The sequence below is a fragment of the Ciconia boyciana genome, chromosome 10 (assembly GCF_034638445.1).
Source record: "Ciconia boyciana chromosome 10, ASM3463844v1, whole genome shotgun sequence".
In the NCBI taxonomy this organism is placed as follows: Eukaryota; Metazoa; Chordata; class Aves; order Ciconiiformes; family Ciconiidae; genus Ciconia; species Ciconia boyciana.
The window spans coordinates 40235735-40255618 of record NC_132943.1 but is presented as its reverse complement, the minus strand read 5'-3'; the positions used below and the strand labels follow the sequence as shown (position 1 = coordinate 40255618).

Here is a 19884-nt window from a genome sequence, read left to right as displayed (position 1 = left end):
CTGCGCTTCAGCGACTAGACGTCTTCCGTTTCATGAACTCCCTTTTAAAACTAGCTCGGGAATCTCTCCTCTCTGTCAAGAAATGAAGGTGTATTCTGCCAAGTCTAGTCAGCCTGGTAAATTAAACCTTTTGAAAGGGTATGGGATTGAGCCTATTGAAAAGTAGAGGAAGAGGTAAGTATCAGAGAGGGTGGCAAGCTATTTAAACTTACAAAATCGTCACGAGAAGCAGCAGACAACGAATAAAGCAAAGTTACCCTTTGCTTCTGCCAGAATGTGGGCAGGAGTCTGACACATTTCTGAATGGGATCATATGGCATGACGGCCTGACAGCGAAGAGCTGAAAGTCACGTAGGGCAACAGGGCGCCTTTTCGCTTTATAGAGGTCACCGATTGTGTGGCCTGCCTGGAGCCATAAGCAACACCTTTCTCATCTTCTCAAATTCTCACTCAAAGGCTGATGGCAGTCCCGCATTACTCTGAAGTTCAAGCCAAGGCCTGCAATGTCTGCACCTACACAAGGTCTTGCTTTTCATGGGCCACAGTTCAGTTGTGCAGCAGCAGAAACATCATTTCCATGTACTTTTTGTGACTTTCTGCTACTCTAACAGGAGTTTGCTACCCTGTTGATTGATGTGAGCTCCAGTAGGAAAGCCAAAGTTTTCCTTGGTAAGACCTATACTAGGCCTATATCAAGGAAGCAGTTGCCTACAAGAAGTCCTGAGATACATGGAAGCATGGTTATGAACTCCTTTTAGTTGGACAAGGTGTTCCATATTTTACTGTAGAGCTGGGGGACCTTGGAGTTCATTCGGACCTAAGAGTCTGTTTCTTCTTTTTTTTTTTTTTTTTGCTCTGCAGCAAGGCAATGCAAAAATGAAAGTCTTCAGACATTTGCATTTCCTTCTCTCCTTACAAGCGGAAGGTGAAAGAAGGAAAGTCATCTCACTGAGCATCTGTGGAAGGAGTCTAAATGATGTGGCATTTTGGCACTGTTCAGTGTTGCTCCTTCGTTAGCTGGTGGGAGCACGGTGACTTCACTTCTCTGTAATAACCCTTGCTACCCGAACTCGAGCCCAGCCATGCAGCAGGCTAAATATTTTGAGGAGGGGAAGAACAAGTAGAGAAAAAGAACATTTTAAACAATATCTCCCTATTCCTAACAAATATAATTAAAATACATAGGTTTTGGCCTGACATTTTTCCCTTGGAAATTGTTTCAGACTCCTTATATGTATTTTAAGTGACTTTCATATTATTTTCTATACCCCTATACTCAGAACCTAATCGTGAGTACAAGGGAAAAGTTAAATCGAGAGAGTAAGTCTGAGGATTCAGTGTTCCTCGCTGGCGATGAGTGGCAGTAGGCGCGGAGTCTGAAAACCTAGTGTGTTCCTTTTTCCACTTGCTTTGTTCAGGGCAAGGTTAGGCCTATCTTCAATTTTAAGTGAATGAGTAGCGGCAGAAATCAAGGCTCAGGCCTGTGTCTGGAGCACCGGAGATTTAACTCTCCTTTGGCTAACTGAAATTCCAATGGCTATGAAAGCTTTGACTTAACCATATATCTTTTTTTTTATAAAGCCTAATGTAAGTTGTGTATAAATATTCTGGCAAGTTTGCTTTGATGTTTAGGGAAGATGTTCATACAGAACCAAAATCCTCAGCTGGTGCCAAATTTTCCTTTGGTGTAAAGTGCCATAAGTATAGATCTAATATAGGGTTTCTGATGTAGAGCATCTGATGTTCTAGTTTACTAACTATCATTTATTTCATTTTTTAAAATGTGCTATCTTTTAAATTTAACATAAAGCTCCATAATAAAACATTGTTTGGTTTCCTTATATTTATCATAAGGAAACTTATGATAAATCACTCCCATATATTTATCATAAGAAGAGAAGGAATGCCATTCTTCTGTAGTATGGTTGAAATAATGAATTCACTCCAATGATCAAAATTCAATTTTACAATTGACCTCTCCTCTACTATGAAATAGGATGGTGTAATGCCACTTCTGTCGGCCAAACGAGGTATGCTGCCCAGGTAGTAAATGAGACAAGGGATTAATTTGGGCTGGCTAACTGGAATTTTTGGACGATAGTTAGTAGGCCGGTGTTTTCTTAGAAAGAATAAATTATCATGTCTTTGAGATTTGTAAATTGTGTATGTTAATGCCAAAACAGTCTGGGATATATTTTCAAAGCAGTGTTCACTAATCCTGTTAACAAATAATGGGATTTGTGCATGTACCTCCCATGAGCTGCTTTGAAAATATACCCTTAAGTGTCAGAAGTTTTCTGGACACACATTTAAGACTTAGCGTATTCTTTAAAGACTAAGAATAGGAATTTCCCAATGCTCTCAGTTTTTATCGTATCTAAAGTACACACTGGCAGAAACTACTACAAGTGGTTCTTAAAAAAAAAAAAACAACAAAAACCAACAAACTACCTCAAAATTATCCTTCAATGCAGAATTTTCACGTCTGTGGGCTGCCTGATGTGACAATGAAAGAGGCTGGGCTTTTCTAGGAGATAAATACGTTCATTATGTTTATGTAGGAGAATATATCTATAGTGAGGCTATTCTGACCACCCTTACCTCAAGATACCTTGTCTGTCAAACCTGAACAATAGGAAATTGTGCCTGTATATGCATTGAATGTAATTTTGGTGTTTTGGTGGGGTTTTTTGGGGGTAAGATTCACCACAGATCAGTACCTGCTCACCCTGAGGTTGGTTCTTGGAATACGATAATTCATCCTGTCACGGACAATGTGACAAATAAGAATCACTTCTTGCAAATTCATTTCTGTGTCTACACCTCTTTCCACTGCTGGGTTACTATCTCTACAAGGGCTGCTTGACAAGAGGAAGGAAAAGCACATTTTGGCTGAAAACTGTCACTGACTTTTTACCCGTTTCCTTTAAATGGAAGAGGGAACATAATGTATTTCTTTTTTTATCAAGGAATTTGTTTGCTGGAGGCAAGCTGAAAAATGGCACCTGGGGTCTATGGGTGCACACAGACCGCAGTGTAATACAGCATCCTTTAAATATTGCATTAGCAATATTAGTAAGACCTGACTCGTCCAGGATTTTTCTATGCCCAAAGCCTGCAGTAAAGCTGGAGAAAAGCAAAACAGTTGACTTGAGAAATATTTGTGTCTAAAAGCCAGAAAGTAGAGAAGCGTCTTCCTCTGTTCTCATGGTAGTTCTGCTGAATAATCACTTGGCAAACAGCCGTGACACATTAGAGAAGCTCGCAGTTGCAGTTTAGGTATAGCATATTTTGAGAGGCCAAAGGCTTTGCTAACATTTAGCTGGATGTAAGAACTGCTGTGTGATAAGAACGTTGTTTCCTCTTTTTCTTAAACCCTGTCAGTGATCTACAGCATTTGAGGTACTTAGTGCAAACGAGCAAAGCTGATGTTTTTGTCTGCTTGATGGTGGTGGAACTGGCAAAATTGAGGACACGTTAGGGAAAGGAGACAGTCTTTGGAATAACTTTATTTTTTACTTTTCTTTCCTGAAAAAAGTATCAGGTGGCCTATACTCACTGTCTTTTATTCCTTCTGAGCTCCTGGAGCTGAATTTTTGCTGTTGGCTGGATTTTCAGCAGACTGGTCCAACACAAACCAGTTGATTGGGAGCTTAGGTGGATTCATCCAGAACTGCTATTTAGTAAGTCTTCTCTAAGCTGTGAAAAACTTCAGTTTTCTTCTCCAAGTTACACTTGCCCAAGTTAACCAGGCATTGAAGCAAATCTGTTTACTTCTGTTCTTCTTTTTACACTGCTCCCTCTTTTGTGGACCTTTTACCACTGTGAAACAGTTGGCATGTAAATTATGTTTGTCCCTCCTGTACTGATAAAAAATTTCAGAAAGGACTCCTAGAAATTCTCTCTTCCGCTCGGAATCAGCCTGCCTCCTTCAGTTGTTCTTCATAATGTATCGGTTTTGGTATTTGGCATCTTCCTGATTGCTTTTCATTGAAATGTTTCTGGGATAGTAATAATATGTCCTTGAGGAACTGAATTGGGATTTATTCAAGTTAATCAATATTAATTCAGTAGCACACTATTTAGTTCAACAGTTACATGCTTGTTTACCTTTGAGTAATCCTCTCCCCATTCACCAGGAGTCTGAAGACACTAGCAAGCCCCTTTTGGCTTCTACAGGATTTGAGTGTGCACCTAAGAGCCTTGTCGAATGAAGCATTCTAGAAGAATAACCACATACTTTGCTTTTTTACTGGTTCCTGTGTATGGTACTGGAATTTCTCAGCCATGTTTCTGCTGTGATCCCTGGTTAAGAACAGAGGAGCGTTTCCATCTTCTGTGCTCTTTTAGCCATGAAATACTATCTTAGCCATGGTAGAGGCAACTGTGTCTTAATTACCTTAAGCTCCACCTTGAATTTGGCTTAGGCTTTTTGCTCCCTCTCCTCCACAGCTTTTCTAGACCTTTTCTAGTTTCCAGGACAAATGTCTTTGTGACCCACGTACATGCAGCCTAGTCCTTTTTTTTTTTTTTTTTTTCTTGACCAATGTACTGGGTTGTGGTTTTGAGTACTTGTGTATACTAACCCTCAAGTATGAACTATTTAGGTGCACACGGCTGCATACCGATGTAGGTACTTCAGGGTAAAACATCTATCAAACATCACTTGATGTACGATGGCTCTATTTCTTCACTGATCTAGTCCTGTTTCAATTTAGTTTCATTGTTTTGCTCTTTAGCAACTGTAACGTGATGTGCAAATGTAATACACTGATACATGGAAGGGAAGAGCGAACCAAAACCACATTATGGACGACTTATACTTCTGTCAAACACATCAATAGGCAAGAAGAGCCTGTGTAAATAAATGAGTACCTATGTATTTTTTAAAAGAGGTTTAAACTGACCTCTGGAGTGATTTTCTTTTGATTTAATTCCAACCTGAAATATTTTCACTTTTGGTACCCTTTGGCTCCTGTTCTTAACTCTATTTACTGTATAGGCTCCTACTTTAGATCTTCTTCCAAAACTCTTCACCTTAGCTGTTGCTGTCTGGTGCAGAATCTCGTGAAATGCTTTTTAGCGTTCTGAGTATAAAACATCCCCCGAAATTCCTTCACGTCACTGCAGTGCTGTCCCCGGGGAATTCCTGAGGCTTTGCTAAGCATGACCTCTCCTGTCTCGGTCCAGCCACCACAGTCTTAAGCACATCGCTTTCCACATTTTCCACATTTTCCTAGCGTTTCATTCTTATGGCATGCAGTTTCCAAAACTTTCTCCCCACAGTTGATTTTCAGCATACTGGCTAATAATGTTGCCGCTTATCTCTTGACCTGATATTAAGTGATACTAAACTGAAGGCTTTTCTAACATAATTCACTGAAGATTAAGCCTGTGTTGTAGAAATCTTGGTACAGGGTCATTTGTGTGACAGCATCATTCTTGTGACGGACTAGAGTTAAGCTACTGTTTATGTACAAGTTCATATTTCTGTTAAAAGTTTGACATGAATAAAAAAGTTTTTGGCTTGTTGCTCATGGGGATGCAAGTTTGTGGCCTTCCTTCATTTTTCTTGGATGGTATTATCTGAAAACAACGTAATATGCTTATTTCTGGTTTGCAGAGAAGGCATTTTTAGAGCGAGCTAATAGTGAGCCAAAGTCTCTGAAACCTTAAAGTTGTGGTTAGCAGACAGCCAGTCTAGGAAATTAGGTCACCATTACCTCACTTTTTAAAAAAAATTATTATTATTATTTTTTTTAAATCCTGTAGTTGACACTGTCTTACCAATGGCACCCAAGATGTGTTGGATCCCAAGCTGGCAGCGGGAAGGAGACCGAAGGAAGGGTCTGAGGCTTCAGAGGGGTGAATTCAGAGTGTGAAATCAGTGCCAGGAGCGGAGCAGCAGTGGAGGATGGCTGGCTTATTTGGGAAGGAAGGTCTGAGCATAAGCTGATCTTTGACACTGCAGGAGTAGGTTGGGTTTGGGGATCTGGGTGGTTTGCAGAGCTCGTGGTGGGAGTTGCTTCCGCGAGGACTGTGCCTCAGCAGAGAGGAGCCTGGGCGCGATCGTGGTCCTCGGGGGGAGGCAGTTGCAGGCACTCTGCCTGCCTGAGTGGGTATTTGCCTCTGCGCTCTCAGCTGTTACAGCCTCCACTGCAGCAGAAATCATCCCCGTGTGGGTTGGTGGGATGAGGTGGGAGCAAAAGTAACTTGAAAACCCATACCTATTTATATAGATAGAAAAAAATTTTGATTTTTCTTCTCTTAGAAATGCTATTAGCGGAGTCTGGGAGTAGCTGAAAGCTTTATTCCCATCTGTTACACTGTGCATGGCTCTTCTAAGGTGTGACCTTATCAAGGCTGGAATCAAAACACAAAGTAAAACTCAAGGCAGGCTCAATCTAGTTGAGATTCCCTTCAGTAGACCATGGCATTGGGGAACAATGGATGTGCTGCTGAAGTTCATTCTTTCCTTAAGTGTGGTTTTATCAGCAATTAGTGTGTAAAAATAGTGCTTACTGGCTTCAGGATCCTTCCCCCTGCTTTCAGACTTGTATTTGCTCACTTTGCCTAAAAACAAGGGAGGTTTCTACTCCAACTGTAGTATTCACTGAGCCAGTAGAGTCATAACTGCCACGTTAGATAGAAGAACAGGTATTTGTGCCTCGTCAGTGGGATTATTTGTTAAGTTCCAGCTGCAGAACTTTTACTGTTGGGTTTTCTTCATGGGCTAGGAGAACAATTTGAATCTTGGATTAGTCTTCCAGGCCCAGGACAATAAATCCTTTCAGAGAAAGCTAACCTATCCTTGTATGGAGCTGGATTTTTTGGTTGCTTTTCAGGTGTGCTTTCAGTGCTTTGTGAGGGCTTTCATGAGTCAGTGGGAATATTCTGACTAACTTGGTCATGATACGTTGTAGGGAGAAAAGAGACTGAAAAGGGAAAGAAGAGATTCAGTGGGCAGACTTTGTTCTTTGTGCTTGTCTGTAATCCCCTGACTCCGGCAGAGTAGCAGACTACTCGAGCGGATAAAGGTAAAATTGGCATCTCCCCCATTAACCTGAGCCTCTCAGCCTGCACTTAATGTCTAGAGAAAATGTTTGACCCCAGAGGTTTGGTTTTTTGGAGGGGTGGTTGTTTTGGGGGAGGCAGTTCTTGATGCAAGTTGGAAGATGGGAACTGTATTTCGTATGTTCTTGAATTAGCTTTCAGGAGCTTAACAAATACTAAAGCATCAGCCTTTGCTTTTATTTTTCCTTTTCTTTTTTTTTTACTACTTCACCTGTGACAGCTTCAGTTTACAGACTCCATTCTTCTTGTGGAAATTTTATTGTGTGACCGTTTCCTTGTTTAGTAATACAGTGGCTTGGGAGGAAGCAACTTTATACATTTGATCTAATTTTAAAGCCTCAGAATAGGTCATTCACTCCTCCAAACAATTTCTAAAGATTTTCAAATAAGGCATAACTTGATTTAGAAGGCAAGGAGTAAAGTGTCAGGGCCAAAACTTGGAAGGAGCTTTTATGTGTAACCTTATTGGGATTTTTAATGGGCTAAATACAGCATTGTAGGCAGAAGCTGTAAGCTGAGAAGCCCTCCATCTCAGCAGATCCTTGGGGATATGCCCTTGGGAGGGTTTCAGACTGCAAGAAAATGTGGAAAAACAAGAAGATTGCTCTGCAGGGATGGACATAATGTAGGGAGAGGTTGGGAAAGATAAATCCTTCTGGCCCCCTTCATTATGAAAGTAAAACGACACTTTTGGCTAGAGGCCAGTGAAACCTGGGAGATCTAGGATGGTGCAGACAGGACTAGCAACAAGTTTTGTCAGGGAATGGATTGGATGAGTGCAGATCTGCCTCAGCGTTGTGGTTTTTGTTCTGAATACGAGCGTTAACCCCTCCGTTCCTGCTGCTTTCCAGAAGCAGAAACGAGGCAGAGGCGCTCAACCCCTCAGAGCAGATGGGAAAATATTGTGGTGGATTTTAATTAAACTTGGAAAAACAAGCGGAGGTAGAGGAATGCTCTGACAGGAGGTGTAGGATTGTCGGAGGAGCATGTTGTTGTGATGCTGACCCGACGATACAGAGGTTAACAGCCATCCCGTCTTGCCCATGCAATCAAAATTCAGCAGCAACGTGGAGAGGGGGCTGCCAGGCAGATCTGCTTACTCACAAAGAGCATTCAAAAAAACCAAATGTATTTTTTATCAAAAGAAACTGAAAATTAGTTTCAGCCAGAAATGCTGCAATCCATCATCCCGAAAGGTGGTGATTTTGATTTAAAATTTTGACACGCCCTTTTGGTTTCACCTATGTTGGCCCACCAAGGTATGGCTGAGGTGGTGCTTTCAAGGAGACGGGGAAAATGCTTGTGATCTTGAAAGTCTTAACTCTTAAATAAGGTAACATGCAGCACCCTTCTTATGCCTATGGAAACTCATTTTTCTGTAACTGTAAATTTGTCAAGTCTGCGATGGGTGAAAAAGTTTGTCTTTGAAATGAGACCATTAAGGGCTAGGTTTTCAAAAGAATTTGGGGTCGCTCTGCTCCCCTCAAAGTACATCTATGGTGTGGTCAGAGGTGTGAATGCACCTTCTGCAGATTTACCTGGGCTGGCTTTACGTGAGCTTGCGCGTAGGTGTAGGGAGGGCCAGCGCTGCAGCCCGGCAGCACAGGCTTCGTGTGTTGGGTATCGACCCTGACTGCAGCCCGGGGAGCCCACGGGCACTGCGGCCGTGGCACCGGCACCCGCGAGAGCAGGGGAGAGACAGATGCCGCCTTAGAGGAACCCCTGAAAAGCTGGCTCTGGCCAGGTTGGGCACGCCTGGGAGCCCGTGTGTATTTGCACGATCTCATGATCTTCAGGGGACGGTATTTAATTTTTTTATTGGAGCTGCATGTAAACGTGGGAGGGTAGAATTTGGCCTGTAAATAGGATCTATTTGGGAGTAAGCCTTTTTCAGAGCTATATAATGATAGTTTTCATTTCTTCAGTCAGAAGCAAATGAGGGCCACAATCCTAAAAAGGCTTACATGGAGGCTTTATTTTAAGATTCACCAAGTACTGAAATTAGCCTGTAACTTCAGGGCTTTTAAGTTAAGCGTGCTCTTTTTCAGAGCCTCTGGCCATAGAGCATTTCACCTTGGAATATTTGTACTGTTCCAACTGCTGTAAGTCTAGGCATGATATCTTTCTGTTTCCAGAGCCTAACATTTATTTTAAAGTCCAACTTTTTACAACCAGGAGATAGCAAGGGGCATTGCTGTCTAATGATACGAGGTAGAGCTGGCTGGTCTAATAAAATTTCCTATTTCTAACTTGGAGGAATTAGCAATTGTGTTTTAGAATAGGAGGTCAGAATGTCAGAAAACACCCACAAAGGATAACTCGGAACTGCCTGGTCTCGTTTGAACCTTCTGGTAACCAAAAACCCTAGGAAATACACTTTAAAAGATTTAAGGACACAAGGCATTCAATTTTACGTCCCACGGGTTTTTGTACTGGCAGTGCCCTAAGGAATGATACCACTGATAAAATGTTTTTTTTTTTCCTGAAACTTACGACTAATTTTTGCTGCGGGAGGAGGAAGGAGGTGGGGAGAGGGTACCGAGTTGTTAGCTGAGCGTAGTACTGGGCATTCATGGCAGACATCTGAATCGCCTTGTGTCTGAAGGCTTCTGAGGGCACTGGAGAAGTGCGAAAGGAGTTGCTGTTTGCAGTCAGGTTGTCATGCTTAGCACAGCGCCTTAGCTCCAGTCCTAATTTTATGCCTTTACCTACTCGCTTTCAAATATTATCAGCCTCCACTGTTCCAAGGGTGCTCAGCTATAAATCACACCAAACCTTTGAATCCTTGAGTCATTTTTCGCTATGACTTTTCCTCCTCTGTGGTATGAAGTACATGTGTGTTATCTGCTCACCTGGAGCAGATCTGAGAGGTGGTGTGGTCTGCAGGAATGAAAACTGGGTTGGGAGGCAGGAGGTGGTGAAATCTAGTTCTGGCTCACGGGGCAGACTTAAGCAAGCTGCTTCACCTTTCTGCTTCATTTTTCTCCCCTCTGCAAGGGAAGGGGTAAGGACGTTTCCCTGCCTGCCTCCCAGGATGGGTGTTGGGCAGAATAGTTAATTAAATCCCACCTGAATCTTCGGAAACATCATCATACAGGAGACGAATATCCTTTAGTGGCTATTAACGGTGGTCTGATACACAGCAGTAGTCTGTCCTTATTTGCTCTGCAGTCGGTCTGTGTGGTGCATGTGTGATCTGTGCTTTTTGCGTTCCTCATCGTGTTTACCTGTGGCTCTGAAGAAGGAGATGTACCAAAGGTCGGCCGGCTCCGTGCATTTTCATACAGACCAATATAAACTCCAGTTTTCTGGTGCGGGGTGCCTTCGTGTTCTGACATACACTTCGGTTGTTCAACGTGGCCAAAGTGTGCATGCCCACTGAACACCGAAAAGTCACGGAGGGGAATCCTGGTTCTCACTTTTTGCTTTTCTTCTGCAGGTTTACTTTATGAGCACCTTTCCTCCAGTTGGGGGAAAGGCTGGCAAACAAACACCCTCACACCTGCCAGCAAGGACCACACCTTGGGCTTCCTGAGAGTCATAGCAGTCAATAATTTATTGCAGGGAGTACAAATCTGGTTTCCAGCTCTGCTCAGGCAGCAACCAAAGAACTCAAACCAACTGGTGATAATGCTTATTAGAATAATCTCTAACCTGAGAGCAGCCGTTCTTAATATAAGCCAAACAGTCACTTTTTTTCCCCTTAAATAGCACAGAAAACCTGTTGATCCTTTGCAGTTTCACTGTAGGAAGAAGTGATTATTTTTTCCATCCCTCAGATCAGGACCCAGGCTCACATGGTATTGCCGTGCTGTTGTTCCAGCAGCAGTGTTGCTGGCAACAGGGAGAGGGTAGGACCCTCATCCCTTGCCTGCTTGTTCTCATATCCCTGCTACCGCCGGCTGTGTGCTGCCTGTTCTTCTGGTCGAGTTATGTGTGACCAGGCTGGGCTTCAAAAATCAGGAGAAAACCCAGAGCTGTGAAAAGCCAGAGTTTAAAAACCAAAACCAAAACACAGTGTTTTCTGGGAGAGGATTTTTTTCATTTCTAATTTTTATGTAGCAGATCTGGTTTAGAACATAGCTGGTACAACTCTCTTGAGCACTAACTAGCTTTTATAAAAATTACTTTAAAAAAAGAAGAAATTTTTAAAATTCTTTTAAAAAAATTGTCTTTAAAAAAATAAATAAGTAGTTATTTTTCTCCTTTACTTTTTTTTTAATGTCCTAGAAAATATCCAAGTGTAGCTAAATTCTCTGTGTGTTTCTTTAGGACCTTTTTTCTGTCTGTCTTTTTCCCCCCCCGCCCCTTTGAGAAAACCCGTAGGGTTTCTTTTCTGTTTAAGTTTATAGGTCTCTTTGACAAGGTTGCTTCTTTCAGGGAGGGTGGGGAACTGTATGAGTCAGCTTGCAGGACTTCTGCCCTAGCAATACTTGGGGAGTTAGGAGGAACTCCAGCTTCTATTAATCCGCACTTTTCCAGCGGTATGCTCTCATGTGCGCTCATAACCTGGGATTAAACCTGGCCTTGCTCAGTGTCCTGGCTGGAAGCTTGGCGGGAAGGAATACTTAGCATGGTGGACAGCCAAGCGCAGCCACGTGTCCTGGTATTTTCAGGGCGGCTCACAGCACGCCTGTAATGAATCCTGAGTTAATTACATCGGTCACATCATTAGAGTTCAGGACTGTCCTCAGAAGAGCTGTGTACGTAACATGCTTGTCGATTACAAGGGAGTGAAACAAGTTGATAGAAACCTTTGAACTACCTGCCTCTGGCACCTGCAGAGAAAGAGCGTCAGTGGTTTAGGGAAAGATAACAGCCAACGAGCTGTGGCTTCTGTGCAGGCATTGGCAGGAGAAGCTCTGTGGGTAGAGAGGTCAGACTAGAAGATCATAACAACCTCTTCTGATCTTAATGTGTCCAAATCCTACCTGACTCTGGACTTCTCAAACCATCCTACCCCCTTCGTTTTTGGTAGTTTTCCTTTCACTGTTTCACGGTGACTTAACGGTAGGTTCTGTCTCACCGTACGATGCTTTGCGTGAATGCTTGTAAGCTCATTGCAAAGTTGTAGTATGTGAAAGCTTTCATAGGTGAGTGTGTCTCTCCGTGTCTTTGCACTCCTGCTGTTTCTCTGTAGTTGTTTCTCCCATGGGAATAGGGGAAAGAAAAGGGTCTGGTTTTTACCGCTGTAGAGCAGAAGAGTAGATCTTGGGCATTATTAAAACCAGCATCGTTGGAAGGACTTTGACTGTATGTGGAAGACAAGTGCACATTATCTTTCCCTCTTCCCAGTTTGCGTTTGTATTTCTTTTTCCAAGAATCAATAAAGTAATTAAACAAGTACAAGATTTTCTTCTGGCATAAATTAATCCATGATCTGTAAAAGGAAATTTGGTATAAGAAATTCCAGTACCATAAAATACTCTGACTAAAACTTTCTCAAATCCAGACAGGGCTTATAATATTGTAAACTTGACTTCAGCATCACGTGCAAAACATGGAAATGAAGGCATGGGTAAGCCATGTCCTTTTAGGATTTTTGAAGGGACAAAACAGGCAAGAAAGTAGAACAGAGGTGGTGGTGGGCCATCTGAACATCCCCCCCGAAGCTGGGAAGGCATAGCAATATGGTCCAGCTTTGCTTGAATATCTAGTGAGGACGACTTGCTCTGAAGATGATTTAGGACTGTTGTCTTAGTAATAAATGGTTTCAGCTGAAATGGCTGGTAAAAGATTTCCCAACGTCTGTGGAAGGGTCTGTGAAGTTCTGCACTGATGAATAGTCCTGTCCACGTGGAGTTCATTTTGAGGAACTTCAGCCTTGCAGAAGCTAGATATCTAGTCCAAACTAGTCATTTCATCTTATTCTGTAGGCTCCTCCAGAAATCATCATCTCACAGAACAGGTGGGATTAAATTATTTGCCCTCTGGAGATGCTTATTTATTTGGATTGACTTCACAGAGATCCTAGACAGTGCTAGCTGGGACTTGGCTAACTAGCTGTTAGATGTGTAAAGCTAGGTGGCATAAATTTGCCCTCGCAGCAGTAAATGGTGAGGTGATAGTTAAACTCACCATGGAGAAGGACAAAGACAGATGGGAATGCGTGCACAAAACCATTCTGGAATTTGAGTATGGCGAGGACATCTCTCATGTTGGTTACTTTAAATACAGTGGTTGTTTTGATATACTATATGCTCATAACAGTAATGATCTTTGTAGCATCATCCAGGGTGCTGTCTGCTAGTGGAACTCGCATGCGCTATAATGAGGAGTTTGGTTAAGTGCACACACCACCAGATGATTACGTTTGAGATTTAAACTGGGGATAAAAATGACAGACTTCTCCGTTTGCTCCAATAGCAGAGACATAGCAACTGCTGTCCAAGCTTGATGATACTTTTTATTCCTTCTGGTATTACTGTGGTACCTGGAATCCTTATCGAGGAGCAAAGTATTTATTGAACTTCATAAATATGAAACACTTTCACTTTTCTCTGCTTACTTTGCTGATACGACAAACTAAAGTAACCAGCCCCACTAAAACCCTAACACTCCTTATGCAATACTTCACTCAGGCTTATTCCTCCACCATCTCCCATTGCCCATCTCCGTTCTGGTTATTTGGTCTGTGGACTTTATGGAGTTTTCTGTGATTTTTAAGAAGGAGTGGGGGAAAGGGTCCCAGTCTGGAAAGGGCTTACACTTATATATCATGGTCAGAAATATGTCAAGGGTCTTCCTTGTTCTTACGTGGTCCCTACGTAGGAGGTGTGCCAGTTTTTGTCTCCTCAAGGAACTGACCGACCGGCATCACACCCACCTGCCTTTGGTTCCCTGTCTCAGATAAAGCAGATATCCATTTACAGCTGAATTGATTCAGAATGGCTTTAGAATTGATTCAGATGGCTTCACCTAGAGCAGGGCTCTGCTTCTGTAGCCAGACAGCACAGCCGCTTTGCAAAGGGCTGGTTTCACTGAAGAAGCCTTTGTGGATTAAGATCCAATTTAGCATTTGTAAGGTTGTCACAAGTAATAGTACAGCTTGACAAACAGCATAGTCAATAAAATAATGCAGTCCCTCTATGTACTGTAGTTTTCTGCTCTAGGTGAGGTGCAGAGCCCCATTTTGGAGTTATTAGGTCTGAAGCTTATCTTGTTCACTAACCTGTAAATTCAGAAAAGTAGTTTTGTTGAAGGCAGCAGGATGTAGGCAGCATACAAGACCTGCCGCTGCCGAGTCTGAGCTTGTGAGTGTTGGTCTTGAGTGTGAATGGTATAGAGAGAGAGAGAGATACATATTTTTTTTTAGCTCATAATAGTATCCTGCTTTCTGCTGCCAATAGCTACTGGACTTTTTTTTTTCTTTTTAGTGAAATTTCTGCTGAAAACATGAAAAGTTTGAATAACTAATGAAATATGAGGCCAGCTTCTTATCTTCAGTGCATTCCCCACTATCTCTGTTGCATCTCCAGATACGTAGTTTTGCAGACTGACTAGATCTTTCCCTCCTCCCTGCCCCCTAATCCATCAAACTGTGTCCAGATTGCTACAATTCTGAGGTTTTCAGTTGCTGCTTGGTTTGGGTTTTTTGGGTTTTTTTGTTTGTTTGTTTTGTTTTGTTTTTAAATTGGGACAAGTCCATATTCTCACTAGCAAATACCCTGACACCCAGCCAACGCAAGTATAGAGCCAGCTACTAGTTATTTATCATTTATTGTAAACTATTTTTCATGAAGCTCCCTCACTAGATCCACAGTTCCTTAAGAGAGCAACTGGGTGTTAATCCAGCAAGTAGAAAGTGTGCAGAGTTTGTTTCCAAGAAGCTGCTGCAGCCTTTGACCAGCAACGAGCAGTCTTGATAGCATCTGTTGTGTGAGCATAAGGATTGGAAATGGCAAGGACAGTTTTGGAACAACTGTATCCTTGTTTCTCTACCCTTGAGGACGAGGGGGACAAGTGCCTACATGTGTTGGATTTTGTTAGCTGGATCCAGTTGCTGTGTTGAGTTAATGAAGGTCATGTTAGTCTGTGGAATGCTGGGAAAGCAGGAGAAGCCGAAACTGAGCTGGCCCATCCCCAGGCAAACTGGTTTTAACCAGGAAAAAGTCAGAGAATGCGAAGAAACTTCTTGTACATCACCTCAGGCGGTTATGTATTCTGTTTCCTAGTTACATTTTTTTTTTTCCTGGTATCAATTCCAAAACAAACAAATGGAGAGAGAGAGAGTGAGAGAGAGAAAGGGGAGGGGGGAAGCATTCCTTAAAATAACCCTTTAACATCTTGGGCCAAATTCTCTTCTCCTCAGGCCTGAAGATACAGTCTGTCTGTGCTGATATTGGTAGAGAGCACCCCGGATCTATGCTGCAGTGATCCTAAAATGAAACTGTGAAGCCTTTTTATTCATTCAGAAGTAAAATAAGAATGGTAGGACTGTGGCATGTATTTGGCACTACTCTAAATAACAGGATAGATAAGTGGGCACCGCAGGTACGGGCCTCCTGACTTTCTGCTGTTGTACCTTTTTCTTACTCTGGGTAAAACAGAGCACTGGGCAGGAAGGGACCCTGGCATCGTTTGGGGTCTGTAGGCACAGCTCTGATGGAAGGGGTAGTAGTAAGTCTGTTCATACAGCAACATGGGTATTTAGAAGTAGTAGTTCAAGTGTTTCCTGTTGGGCTTACTGGGAGAAACGACACAGCCAAACGCAGCTCCCCGAGTGCTTCAGTTAGCTGACTTCCCTTGTGAATGCTGAAACCTCAGGCCTCCAGTACTGACTGCAAATTTTCACTTCACTGGGGCATTTGCAATGCATGATTGTCATACTGCAATGCTTGAATAAACCTTCTTTTTTTGTCTGTGGGTGGTCACATCCACTTTCCCCTCCTACTCTGTGTTATTCTAGTCTTTCAACTAACTTTTGACTCCAAAAATTTAGGGACTTGATCATGCCCCACTTTGGAATTGACCATTTGATCTGCTTGACAGCAAAAGCAGAAGACATTTCTCAACTTCCCTGCACCACTGCCCTCTATGTCATCCTGTTTCGAGCTCCTCTATACAGCTCTTGAAGTGCTATATAAGGTTCTGAAAAGTATCACGTTGCTTGGCTTGGTGCTTAAGGCAGTAGGGCACACAGTCTCTTTGGCGTGCTCCAGCAGCCAGTAGAAACAAGGGTAAGCCAGCTCGTGTACATCTTAGCTTTGGCAAGGATCATCAGAGCCATAGCTCAGCAAGAAATCAGCATTCTTTCTGCAAGTGAAAGGTCAGGAATGCAGAAGGCTCACTGCCTTTTTAAGAAGGTTGAAAGTTTGCCCTCCCTTTTTTCCAAAAAGAGGGCAAATAGGAGGATAACCATCCCATTTTTTTTGTTTGTGTTTGGCTGAGAATGTGTCATCTAATCTGTTTAAGGAATGGCCATGTGTAATATTTTGAAAGGTTGCTAACCTCTGGGTCAAATCTGTTCCATTCAGTCCTGCCATTTGCTTGACTCACTGGTTGCCGATGATGTTTGGTATCCAGCTGATTATCCACGTTCTTTCCTGCACCTAAATTCTCCAGCCAGCAGATAAAGATATGGTAGCAACAAAACCTATCAGCATAGATAGGCATTTGCTCATTAAAACCTGTGGTGCTGGGCTCTAGGGCAGAGAGTTTTCTGATGAGTTCGGGATGCTGTGATATTTTTCAAGCAGGGACATCCAAACCCGAGCTAAGAAGAGAGCATAGCTTCACCAGCAGAAGCACATGTGTGTACATATATATGTGTGTACCTTTTCTATCCAACAGCACAGGCGCAAATGTACTGTTATCAGTCTTTCTGCGAGAGTGGGTGGGAAACTATTCAGAGAAGCTTTTTTTCCACTGGAAGCCTTTGGTGTCTAGAAATCAAAGCTCTCTGCAGATGCGTGCAAGTCTTGATGAGATCTAAATTGAGAAGATTTCTAAAATCCAGATGGAATTTCTGATGAAAACAGATGCGTGATCAACACCCTTGCCAGCTGAGAAGGTAGAGGCTGTAGCAGTGCCATGGAGAGCTTGGGCTCAGTTGACCTGAGCAAGTGCTCAAAGTGTTGCTGTAGACCCCAAAAGGGGTAGGGTTTTTCTCTCTGCTTGAATCGGGGTCTGCCTCATCTTCATGATTTTCTCAATGACAGCCTTGACATTTTCTACATAATTAAACCCTTCTTTAATGCCAACACTAGTCATACGCTGTGTTTATAGAGGGAGAGAATAAAATGTATTAAATATTAGATAGGATTTTGTTCCGTGTCTCTGTAGTTTTGTTCCATTCAAGTAGATATTATTTTAGTAGATATAGTTACTTTTTCATTCCAAATTACTATTAATGACATATATTTTGCCTTAAATTAATATCCAGAATCTAATTTTTTTAATCAATATATTCTGTTTGCAGTATAAAAACGTACTGTAGCGACACAAACTAATTTTCCTTCTTAGCACAGTGTCCAGCCATACTTTCCTTCTAACATTGGAAATAATGAGTCATGGAATCAACCGCACGTGATGTGGTCTTTGTGAAAGACATCTCAACTGGCATGGGGTCATGTTATAAGACATTAGCATTAGAAATTTCTTCCCACTCACTTGAACAATTTCTCTTTTGTGCAAGCATATGCAAAGTCCTGCCTGCCTTTCTTTTTCTTGCAGCCTGTGTTAAACTTCAGTTGCTGCTTGAATTTACGTTCCAAGTTTTTCTGCATCAATTTCATTGAACCCAACAGTAGAGAACTTAAAGGATGTACAGAGATATTTTTTCTGAAGGGCTCATAAAAGAGGCAGGCTGCTACAACTAGCTTGAGCCAAAATATACGGAGTAAAAATTGTTCAAGTTTCTTTGTGAGCAGATGTATCTTGTTGCTGATAGAGAAGGCACTGGCTTTACAAATGCTGGGGTTCCTGTAAGCAGTGTATACCACTTACGCTGAATTAGGATTTGTTTCTGCTTCCATTGACTTCAGCACAGGAACATTAATCTCCAATATTAATCAACTGATTGTCGCTGAACCCCCATAAGATAAAGAATTACAACCTCTATTTTGTAGATGAACTGAGTTGCAAAGAGATTTAGATTCCTGTTTAAACGTGTGTTTAGGCACCTAAGGATGCGACTAGATGCCAAGTAAGATTTATGAAAGTAGCTTAACTGATTTTGAGTGGGCCCAGAGAAGTGAGGGGCCTTTATAAATTCGGCTAGGCACTGGAGTATCTATAGCAGCCTCGTGCTGACTTCCCTGGTCTCATCTGTGTTTGGGAGCAGAACTAGAGCCGAACCCAGACTCGCTTCTCACGGTAGGCAGAAAGTGCATGCAGGAGATGAAAGCTGGGTCCTTGAGGAGCCTGCGGCTCGCGTTTGGGGACAGCACTGCTCATGCAGGCATACACAGCCACTACTCCCCCTTTCCATTTGTTCCCAGGCTCGCACTTCGTATTAGCAACCCCCTTCCCACTTCGGGTTGTTTTTCAGCTGGATCAATTTCAGGCACAGCAGAGGGGACGGCACCAGGACGCACGACTGGGAGGTGTAAGGACTGCAGAGTTCCTACATCCCAGCCGTGGCTGGGCAGCCAGGGACACAGTGAAGGCTTCGGAATTGAGCATCTGTGCTGAAGAAAGGGATAGGAGGCACAGCTGTTTCAGTCTCCAAAATATTACGTAACTATGCCATCATACAGTGAAGGACATATGGAGGTTTCAAATGTTTGCTTTTTTATTATTATTATTTTTTAAAAATTCATTTATTTCATTTTAAACAATGCCTGTTTCAGAAATCCCTTGATTTAAAGGAGTTCAGTGCTTCCTTAGTTCCTGATGCAGACTAGCTCGAGACTGGTTTGCATCCTTGCAGCCTGCTGGGAACGAGCTTGCTGTGGAAACCGCTAGGTGGAAATGACAAGTAATAAATTTGTCGAAAAAGGCAGCTCGTGAGCAGGACCAGAATGAAATTTGAGTCAAGTTAGATGAAAATGTTGGTGGAGAAAACACTTCAGCAACATTGAAATGGCTTTTGATGTTTGAAAGTAGAAAACATTTCCATGTTTGTTTCAAAATGATGTATTTCAGCTCAAAAGGGCCAGCACTTGAAAGGGGGAGGTTATACAACTTCAGAAATGTTTTATTTTCTTTTTGCTCAAATAAACGTATTGAGTCAACTGAAATTATTTTCATAGCAAATGAAACATTTCTGTTTGTTTGACCCGTATGATTAGTTCTTTCTCTTTGTCTTCAGTAGTCACTGCAAAAACTCCTTTTTCCTTATTTCTCCCACCAGAACTGAAAGTTGGAGACTGGAATATTCCACCTCCGTGTGTGCGGGGTGCAGCTGCCTAAAATAAATCTCCAAGCTTTAAGCATCTCAGGCTCTGCCTCATGGTAGATGCTTTATTCTTACCCTAGAGTGAGAATCCCCTGTTGATGATATCTTTAAGGAAGCCAGTGATCCCAAAGCCCCAAGCCAGAAGCTTGACAACGGAGTCGTAACAAGGCATTGCTTATATGAGCAAGTCACTTTCTGCAAAGGCTGTTAAGCATATATGCATGAATAATGGCGGTTATGAATGTTTGGGAACATTAAAGGAAATCAATGGATCCACTATGCACACGAAAGCAGATAAATGAAGCACCGCATGCGATAGATAAAATTTTATGTCCTACCTGGGAGTACGCATACTGCCTTCCTGAACCCCTCAGATCAAATCTGGCACCAGGGTAGTTGAATCTAACACGGTTCCGATCGTAACCTTTGCAACTAGAATTGTGCGGGTACATACACTTGATGAGAATGTG

The 19884-nt window shown here is 42.4% G+C and overlaps 1 protein-coding gene across 9 annotated transcripts in view; it reads left to right on the top strand.

Moving 5' to 3' along the window:
- The window catches only part of IKZF2 (IKAROS family zinc finger 2), a 119066-nt gene that overhangs the window by 28469 nt on the left and 70713 nt on the right, over positions 1–19884 (top strand). The window contains exon 1 of one of the 9 annotated variants that reach the window (XM_072874563.1): positions 5842–5939. The exons of the other annotated variants lie outside the window; for them this stretch is intronic. Within the exon in view, the coding sequence (XP_072730664.1) occupies positions 5915–5939 (25 nt within the window). The 5' untranslated portion in view covers positions 5842–5914. Of the gene's footprint in view, positions 1–5841; positions 5940–19884 lie in introns of those variants that run through there. 9 annotated transcript variants of the gene reach the window in all.